The 10453-nt window shown below is 33.7% G+C and overlaps 1 protein-coding gene across 1 annotated transcript; it reads right to left on the minus strand.

Moving 5' to 3' along the window:
* Window positions 1–1588: 1588 nt before the first annotated feature.
* LOC142613415 (potassium transporter 5-like) lies at window positions 1589–7366 on the minus strand. Its single transcript, XM_075785777.1, has 8 exons — window positions 7053–7366; window positions 6103–6328; window positions 5573–5821; window positions 4509–4559; window positions 3798–4058; window positions 3383–3550; window positions 2986–3240; window positions 1589–2769 (listed from the first exon to the last, which is right to left on the minus strand). Exons 1-8 carry the CDS (start codon window positions 7230–7232, stop codon window positions 1829–1831), a joined length of 2331 nt encoding a protein of 776 aa, XP_075641892.1. The 5' UTR covers window positions 7233–7366; the 3' UTR covers window positions 1589–1828.
* Between the last annotated feature and the right edge of the window lie 3087 nt (window positions 7367–10453).

The following is a 10453-nucleotide window of genomic DNA, read 5'->3' on the forward strand; positions in this document are numbered from 1 at the left end:
TTGTTCTTGCATTGCATGTATCAGTCTATTCATTGCATATCATAACAATGATCTTAAGATTCTAATGGTTGCAACGGTGTGTCCAGTTTCTAAATCGAATCATCAGATCGAAAGATATTGCATGATCAAGTTTGCATGGTCAACATGTATGGTGTCTAGGTAGAGTCGATCACGCACGATTAATTTAAATTAATTCTGATTGGTTAAACAATTAAAATTAATTAAATAATTTGTGATTGGTTGATAAGTAGTGTTTAAAGTAGGGTTGCATGCATGCATAGGAATAAAATGGATGATTGGATAACAATAAAATTATGGATAATTGTTCTTAAAAAGCTTGAATTATCTAGAAAAGAGATAAAAAAAATCATAGACGGAGGATGAAAACATGTCTAAGTGCAAGGACCGGTCAAAAAACCCTAGAAGGAGAGTCCAAACGGCACCCGAACACAGAAATACATTCGGTGTCCAAGAGCCCATTCGACACTTTTAGATTGCTAAACAACACTTTCAAAGCGCCTAATTGGCATCTTTTGGGCTTAGGCCCAACGGCCTTCGGGTGATGATAAGGCACATCATTTTTGACCTTTTCACAGAAGGATGCGTTCGATTCATATTTTAAGCATCGTTGCTTTTTTTATAAGCACTCTAGTCTCTATAAATAGGGATTGGCTCTAATAATTCAGGACCCTTTTTTTTACGCTCTGAGAGGCATACGTTTTGAGACTCTCAAATTGCTGATACTTGCTGATCCTCTCTGAGATTTACTGCTTAAATTAGGGTTTTTAAGTTTCAAAGATAATTGAATAAGTTTCTTTGAATCCTAAAACATCCTCTCAAGAACAAAGAGTGCTCATGCAAGAGGTTGTTTCTATCACCCTATCCTTTTTATGCTTCTTTCATTGATGAATGTTTTTATTCATAACATGAATGATTCACCATTGTTTTGTTCAAAGCATGATTGTTTTTCTATGTGATTTTTATAATCTCTTTCTTGAATGTCAATAATCTGCATGTGAACAACTCTTTTTCTTAAAAAATAAAAACGGATCTGCATCTTCATTAGATGTAGATCTGACTTTTTCTTAAAATAAAAATGGATTTGCATCTTCATTAAATGTAGATCTGACTTTTTCCTCAAATAAAAACAGATCTGCATCTTCATTAGATGCAAATTTGAATTTTTCTCAATTAAAAACTAATTTGTATCTTCCTTAGATAAAGATTTGATTTTTCTTTAACATATGTAGATTTTTGAAATAAAGAAAAAGATAAAACATGATTGTGTTTGTGTTTGTGTTTGTTTTATTTGATTCATGTTGCATTAATTTAAATTATGAGTGAAACTCTCTTCTTTTTCATTCCTTTACAATATAAAAAAAAAAACAGATCTGATTTTTTTTATCATCACAAAATAGATCTGATTTTTTCACAAAATAAGTGACGACTCCACACCACTTACCCAAAAAGCAATATGTGATTGGATTCTTTTTTATCTTATTTCACTTTTATATTTTTCTCCTCCAAAAATACAAAAAAACATAAAAATACAATATGAAATAAGATAAAAAAGAATCCAACGGAACACTTGCATCATTGGATTTCAAACCACAGGTAGATAACTTAAATTTTGGCCAAACCTCAGGTGGACAAAGTATCAAATTTACACCATTTAGCCAAACCACAGATGTGTAAGTTGTAATTTTTCCTAATGCATTTAAGTGGAAACTCCATGGCCAACATTCAATCCCTGTATGATAAAAACTGTACTAATTTTAGAAAAGGCATATATCCAAAGACCTTAGCTTGCGTATGCACCCTACATGTTCTAAAGCTCATAAGTCATGCCCACCTTTAGCATGCGCTTATGGGGAATTTCAAATACATTTTCAGTTTGTCTCAAATTTTTCTTCAAGAAATTAAAAGCATAATTTATCAGAAATCTCTTTCCAATACCAGCTCCTTTACATGCAACTACTTCATTCTCACCAATTAAGTGAACAATACCGGCACGCGATGCTTGGTCCATTGCTTCAATCTCTCTCTCCAGCTCTTCCTCAACACGCTCTACATCCTCATTTTCATCCTCTTCATTAACAAACTCAGCTTCCAATTCACCATCATTTTCACCATTACCGAGTTTACTTTGTGAGAACCGAAAATCATTTGTAATAAATTGCTTCAATCTTTCAACTAACATTTTCTCAAAAGGCTCATCCTCAGAACGTACATCAATGTACCCATACCTAACAACACAGCGAAACACATTTTGGTCTCTAGGCTCGACTCGACGAAAGAGGAAACGCTCTTCCACTGGAACCTTGCTAATAGGTAGTGACTTGATGGTGAGAAAGACGAGAACTGAATGCAGTGCAGGAACATTTTCCACATAGTGTTTGAAAATGGGTGGGATGCCTTGGACAAGCTCTGAGTAGAACAAAGCTAACCCAGGCATTCGACATAAATTTTTGTTTGCAGCTATCTCCTTGAGCTTCTCTGAAGAGATTTTGTGGTCAAGCTCATAAAAGTACTTTCTTCTATGCACATCATTCCAAATATACATTATAGTCATTAGTACTGCAGCAAAAGCTAGGGGAAGATATCCTCCTTGATCAAATTTGTAGAAGACTGAGCTTAAATAGAGGAGTTCCACACTGCCAATAACAAGAACATAGGAGATAACTAAGAGTATGTGGGATTTCCATATCATGATCATGATTAGCACTAGGAAAGCTGATGTGAGAGTCATCACAAACACCACGGCTATGCCTACATGCAGAAGAGGAATTATTCATTATTCATTATTCATCGTACTAATACTACAACAACTATAATCAAGTATTAAGTCTCAAAACTTTAGGATTGACAACGGATTATCATCATACTAATCAGCTTTAGCCACATGTATACAATCACCAAACATCTAGATGATAATTCAAATTGCGAAAAACTCTAAATAAAATGTTTAGTGGGATAGTAGATTACCATATGCATTGCCAATCTTTGTGGTGCTCTTGAAAGCCAAAGTGACCACTACACAAGCCAACATAAGAAGGTAATTGACTTCTGGTATATAAACCTGTCCTTCGTACTTAGCCGATGTATGCACAATTTTCACTCGAGGGAAACACCCTAGTGAGAGAGATTGCTGGACTATAGAGAAAGTCCCTGAAATCATGGCTTGACTAGCTACTATTGATGCAAAGATAGCCACCACAAACATTGGCCAATACAAAGGTTCTGCATCACAAGTAGCAAACTCCATTAGTTAGTAAATCATGCACCTTTTATATAAATATACAACAATAGACACTGTGAATACATTAGCAAAAATATTCATGGATAAAAATTAAAGAAAAAAAAGAAAGCAATTTTCTTCTACCTGGAATGGACTTGTAGAAGGTTTCCTTGACAAGATCACTGTGTTTACGAAGGAAGGATGCTTGTCCAGCATATGCTAATATGAGAGCTGGGTAAGTCACTGAGCACATACTTATTTGTATGGACCTAACTGTGAAGTGGCCAACATCAGCAAATAGTGCTTCCGTTCCTACAATCATTAAAATTATACTTCATTAACAAACTTTCCAAGTAATCCAAATAAAGATAAATTTGGATTAACATTCTACTTTTAGCGTTTTAGCTTTTATTTGTTCATATATAGTATAGCTTTTTAAAGTCTTGATCCTTATCATGTAGCACTTTATTTTTGTCAAGTTTCAATAAATAAGCTTCCAACAAAAAGTTAATCCAAAACGAGCTTAAGATTTTCTGTGAATAGGGAGTGAAATCCTGACCTGTTATGGCAAGGACAACGCCACCTAGAGAAACCCAAGCTTCTTTCTTGTTCCTTTGGAAATATTGTACTATGTATTGTGGGTTTATTGCTTTGATGACCGTTGGATCAAATTTGATGAAATTGAATAGTCCAATACCCCCGATGAATGCAAACCAAACACAAATTATTGGAGCAAAGGTATAGCCCACTTTGTCAGTTCCAAATCTTTGAACCATGAACAAGAAGATCAAGATAGCAACTGATATCCAAACAATCATATCTGTATAGGGGGAAAAAAGTGATTTGAATAACTTGTTACAAGGGAAAAAAAGAGTAACAAATCACTATTTTATTTAACTTTGCACCTATGTACTACTTATCAAAGTAGCAATTCTACTGCACCATTTGTAAAACTTTTATCACAACTTACTAAAATAATAGTGGTAAATAATCACTTTCATAAAAGCATAATTATTTACCACTATTATCTCTCCACAACTCATGGTTGATATGTCTCTGGACTAATTAAACGAGTGCAATTTGTAAAGGACTAAATTATTGTAAAAGTATTCATAAAAATAAATTATGGAAAAATACTCTTCCATGTAGCGTGTTATATAATTACACGAGTGTTTTTGTGAATAAAACAACACCCATAAATTATTGTGAGTGAAAGAAATTTTACTGTTACTATAATAAAGGGGAAAAGTAAAACAGTAACGTGGGTTACCTTCTGTGATTTCAGTTGTAGCGTTGGTGATCCCTCCCACAGCGGATAAAACTGCCATTAAATTGGAAAACAGGAAAATTGCAATTTGTACAAAAAGTCCGACAAAGTAACGAGCCAGCCAGCCACTTATTAGGAACGAAACTACGCTTTGTCTTTTAAACATTTTTTTTCTTTCTTTTCTTTTTTCTCTTTTCTAAGAAATCGGCGATGACAATAATGGAATCGTGCCCCAATCTACACTGATAGGAAATGAGGGCCCTTAAAATGTACGATCACTTTGACTTTAAGGGTAAGTCTTTATATATATTTGTTCCGATTTCTGATTTTTTTATTCTCTTTCTGATTTAGTCTTTATATATGTTAAGAAGGGGAATCTCAGTAAAAAAATGAATTTAAAGCTGATTTGATAGAGTCATACGACGGAGCCGACATGATTTCACTATTGAAACTAAAGTTATGGTCAATAATATCATAATAATTTTATTTTTTTGCAAATCCACTAATATCTTGTTAATTATTTCCTTTTTGACCTTCTTTTTTATTTATAATTTTAAGGAGAGAAAAGTATGCAAAAGTCTTTTAAACGTAAATCCAAGCCAATCCAAAAAATAGTACTATATTCGTAAATATAATTTATCTAATTTATGTGTGGATCAATTGAATTGCTCATATAATAAAATATTTTATTGTTTAATAAGAATCCGAATTTAGCTACGTCTACAATTTGTATTATTTGTAATTATTAGTTATTTCCTTCACCATCTAGAAGATAGGAATATTAAGAATTCAAAATTTGTTCCATTTTAAAAAAGCAAACAGTTTACAAAAATATTATATTGCAGATTATACACATTTAGAGGTCATAAGGATTGTTTGCCAACAGTTTTTTCATCTAGTTTTTTATTTTTTATAGTTTATTTGTTTATGTACCATCTTTTTAAGGCTCAGTTTTTTTGACATATAACAGTTTTTTAACCAACTTTAGTACCTAGGCAAATCAACAAAGTGTTGATCCAAGCACACCACTTTTTAGAGTTGAAGCGTTACATAGAAGAATGACATACCTGAGATACAAGGCGTGAGGACACCATCCCCAATCACCATGGAAGTACCAAGCATTGTTGCAAACAATAAGAAGAACTTGGCAAACTGGCTGCTTTCCAGTTTAGCCTTAACCACTGATGCTAGTCGCTGACGACTACATGGTAACTCAAGCTGGAAATTAGAAACGTCCTGATCCTCAACTTGCTGATTTGGGATCAAACCAACCTTGGCATATCGGCATATAAGAGAGTACAAAGCAAACGTCCCTCCTACAAAAAATTAATAACACCTTAATGGAGTTGATATATAATAATAAAAGTTGTGCCAAAGGTTTAGTCTTTCAGAAATATATTAAAAGAAAAAAAAGGAGGAAGAAGAAGCTTTCTGCTTGATTACATATATGTGTGTGTGTTCGTATCCAATAATCCAATACAAAACATGACTAAATTGAGTATGCCATCATATAGGCATATATAGATGTCCTTATAAATATGTAAGAGAGAGAGAGAGAGAGAAAAGAAAAAAAAACAAAAGGGTTCTAAGATCTTACCTTCCCCATTATCATTGGCCTGTAAGACGATGAAAACGTACTTAACCAGAGGGATTAAAGTGAGGGTATAAAATATCAAAGAAAGAACACCCAAAATATCATCGTTGTGCTTGATGCCATCGGTGAAAGTGCTTGCATACACATATAGCGGTGAAGTACCAATGTCTCCGTATACAATTCCTATGCTCTGGAATGCTAGATGTAATATCACTGACCACCCCACAGCCTGAAAATTAAAAAAGAACACATCCAATTAGTCAAATTTAAAACTTAGATTAATTATTAATTTTGTTTTGTCCTTGTTTCCAAGTTATGCAATAAACTTGTGCAAACCTTAATAATTATCGCCTTTAAAACAAGTGCTGTATATCCAAGAGTTAGGTTATTTTGGATATACATCACTGTAAATTTCTTTAAAAAACCAAAGAAACTCTTCTCCCCTCTCATGTTAATACTTAGTATTCTTAAAATAAATAAAAAATAAATAAAAAACCGCCTTCATTTTATATATGCATTATTGTTTTCTCTTACAATATGTAGATTCTACAATTACATAAGATCCACATTATAAGAATAATTATGCACATAATTAACATGCGAGATACCTTCTCCTCCTCGAGAACCTCTTTTGGTTCAATGTCTCAAAATCAAAAGACTCAATCACAAAAAGTTCCTTTGTGGTGGTAGTAAAACTAAACAAAACAAAAGCAAAATAAACAGTAATGTATATATATTTATTAGAGAAGATAATAAACAATAGACTAGGTTACTATTTAAAAAAAGAAAAAGAAAAAAAAAAGAGAGAGACTTGGTTAATGTTAAAGATATAAGAATAAAAATTATATGAATAAAGTTCGAAAAAGTCAGTTAGATATGATGCTGTTAATAAAATACTTAATTGAGTTGGAAACCATGCAGGGGAAATTTGGTTTGTGAGACTGCAAGCAAACCTTGGAGTCATGGCCATGACGACCTGGAACATTGGAGGATTCGAGGTCCAAGGAATCGAACCTTCGTAAAATTCTCTTCCCTTTGAATTCATCAGAAACTTGCTCTATGCTTTGTTCAGAATTTTTTGATGCTACTTCACTAGACATTTCTGTTACCCCAGAAACTCCACTACTGTCCATATATGGAACAATAACCTCAATATATGTTTATATAACTCTCTCTCTCTCTCTCTCTCTCTCAAACCACAAGAGTGGTAGAGATCAGCGATGACAGGAATGAAGAAGCAGTGCACTGAGGAGGGGTTTCAAGATGTGAGGATGGAGCCGTGGAAGTGATGAGGTTTATATAGACAAACAGACTGAGCCGACATGTTTGAATTAGGGGCCAATAATACCTTTTTTTTCCAAGTCCGTGTGAACCCACGGGCTAGAAAATTTTTATTTGTGCACTTCTTGTTGTATAATCTCTTGTGTACACATTTCTTTCACAAATACTATCAATTAAGCTTCTTCTTGGAGATTTCTAGTTAGTTGGGTTATCATTGATCAATGTCACGGAAGAGTTAGTAACGGTCACACTTTAGCTATGAAATTGATCATGGTATACACCAAGATATGTCAAAAAGTGTTCTAAAATGCCTGAGGTGACAATATAGGAGGGTAAAAAACATTTAAAATCATAAACTATTCCACAACTTTTTTTATTTTATAACCATGATATGAAGTGTGACAAATGAAAAAAAAAAATAGCATGTTTATATGTGAGTGATAAATAACTATACACAATTTGCCATGTCAGAATTAAAAAAAAAAAAAAAATTGTTAAATAATTTATAGTTCTCAATTCACTTGCAAAAGGAAGCCTTTGACACAAAAAAATAAGGGTGCAATGAATCTATAGAAGTTTGGTGGTCCAAAAATGTCTAGTATTGCGTTCAAAAAGGGTACAGATGGTTTTAAACGTCTTAAATTATTTAATAAAAAGGAACTTGATGCAGAGGAACATATTGCAGGATAGTCGATGCGAGGGCTGTAATCAGGAGGACGAGACTGCAGGCCATTTGTTTTGGACGTGTCCGAGAGCTCGTGAATTGTGGCAGAACTCTAAGTGGTTTTTCCCGGTGGAGACTGAGCATTGTAGTTCATTTAAAGAGCTTCTGTGGTGCTTGTTGATGGTTGATCAACCTAGGTTTGAGCTTGCTGCTAAGGTGGGGACTTGCGCTTGGGCGCTGTGGCACAATAGGAATGAAGTTCGGCTTGGGGGTGTAAGGAAGGCTGGTCACGTTCTTTTGCAGTGGGCCTTGCAATATTTGGAAGAATATTATGTAATTTCAGAACTCTCTCCTACATCCTCGGTCCCAGTTTCACCTAGACAAACATGGTCTCCTTCGCTGGATCCTTTATACAAGGTTAATGTTGATGGCGCCACATTTTCAGACCTTGGAGCCATTGGTATCGGGGTGATAGTACAAGATACATATGGGCAAGTTGTAGCAGCTTTAAGTAGCAAACTCATGGCTCCTTTGGGGGCAATTGAGATGTAAGCGAAGGCATTAGAGGCTAGGATGCAGTTTGCTAAGGATGTTGGCCATGGGATTCAGGATTTCATTTTGGAGAGTGATTCTTTGTTGCTTATTCGTTCATCAATGGGTCTGTCTCCCCCTCCATCTTCGGTGACCTCAATGGTGCAAGGGTTGTTGGAGTTTAGTGGGGAGTTTTGTAAGGTGGCGTTTTCTCATTTATGTCGCCAAGGCAATAGACTGACTCATCTCTTAGCTAAACATGCCAAGGGCATTGTTGATTTTTCTACTTGGTCGGAAGAGAACCCTTGTATCTTAGAACAAGCTCTTTTCCATGATGTACTTTCTTTTGCTAATTCTTAATAAAGTTGTTGGTTTCACATCCAAAAAAAAAAAAAAAATTGTCATTTTAAACTTTAGTGTTATTAAAAATAAATAAAAATCATTGTGCGGCCCTGGTGCAACGGTTATTCCACAAATATAAGTACTTGTGAGGTGTAGGGCGAAAATTGAAATTCAAGTCTTCGAGAGGGAGTTTCACACACATATACACTTTGATAATTTTAGAGTAGAATTTCTATTTTGTATAAAAAATAAAAAAAATCAAAATCAAAACACTCTTATCATGTCCATTTCTGTTTCTCACATAATTTTTTTATTTATTTTTTTTTTATCAATTTGATTACCAAACGAAAGCAATAATTTCAAAACACCTTGTCAGTATAGTTTTTGAGAAGATTGTCAGTACAACATTTCAAAGACAAATTCTTATTGATTAAAGTTCATTATCATAAAACTCTACAACTAAAACTCTATAGCTTGATCAAGTTCTAGTTATTAGTTACTACAGCCATCCCAAGTAAACTAGCAGAACGACAAGCGTTAAAGCATCCTAATGAGTGACGTGTTAATAATAATATTGTGGTCAAAAGCCTTGTAACATAATTGGTGTTGCTAATTATAAAGACACTCAGAGTTCAAAAAAAATTAATTGTGACATCATATAGTATATCTTATAATGAAGTTATTGACAATTGAATTAATTAATTCCACCACATTAGATAATTCACCAATTTAAAATTCTTATATTAACACTTTTTGAACTGTAATCATAACATAACCTATCGATCCTAATAATAAAATAGATAAGAAAAAGGGAAATCCATTGCTCCACACGGTGTATAAATAGTCTTTTGTTTGCAAATTGTTTATTTGGGGACTGCAACTATCTTTCTAAAAATTATTAGAAATTTTAAACGATCCAGAAATGGCATTTCAAACTTAATGATATTGGGATAAAAGGATGTGAATGGTATAATTAATGCATTGAGCTGTTGAAAGAAACTTCTATTCTTTAAATTTATTTATTAAAAAAATATTTTAAGATAATTTGTGATATATTAAAACTTTTTTTAAAATTTTTTAGAATCATTGTGATATATTAAACTTGTAAGGCCTTAGAAAGTAAGAGCCCAAACCCACTTAGAACAGTGGTACCTTACCCCTCACACCAAGCCCAAACAACAGAATTTGTAAAAGAATGGGTAAATAACTCAAGTGCAATACAAGGATATGACCAAGTCTCAGAACGAAGAGTCCAAAGCAGCAGATAAGTGCAACTGGAACAACAATTAACGATAATATCCTCTTCGGAAAAGTCTGAGGATCAGTTTCTTGTATATAAGTTTAGTTTTGGTTCTTTACAAGGTAATCTTGTATTCTCCTCACTGGTCTCTTTTTACTTAGAAATTGTACATCTCCTTTTTTTAGGGGGTCCCCTTCCTTTTATAGTCTCTTTCCTAGCATCCCAGCCCTCCATCTGTTCATTTCAAGTGATTCCTTAGAATACTTGTCCCATTAGAGTCTTCTAGAGGTGGTAGA

This window comes from Castanea sativa, chromosome 10, assembly GCF_040712315.1.
Source record: "Castanea sativa cultivar Marrone di Chiusa Pesio chromosome 10, ASM4071231v1".
Lineage (NCBI taxonomy): Eukaryota > Viridiplantae > Streptophyta > Magnoliopsida > Fagales > Fagaceae > Castanea > Castanea sativa.

What these genes read in the sequence shown, in the direction of transcription:
- LOC142613415 (XM_075785777.1), bottom strand. Translation starts at nt 7,232, where the DNA reads ATGGACAGTAGTGGAGTTTCTGGGGTAACAGAAATGTCTAGTGAAGTA. An exon ending in GGCCAATGATAATGGGGAAG is followed by an intron (nt 5,822 to 6,102) that starts GTAAGATCTTAG and finishes AATTTTTTGTAG; the next exon opens with GAGGGACGTTTGCTTTGTAC. An exon ending in AAAGATTGGCAATGCATATG is followed by an intron (nt 2,770 to 2,985) that starts GTAATCTACTAT and finishes TTCTGCATGTAG; the next exon opens with GCATAGCCGTGGTGTTTGTG.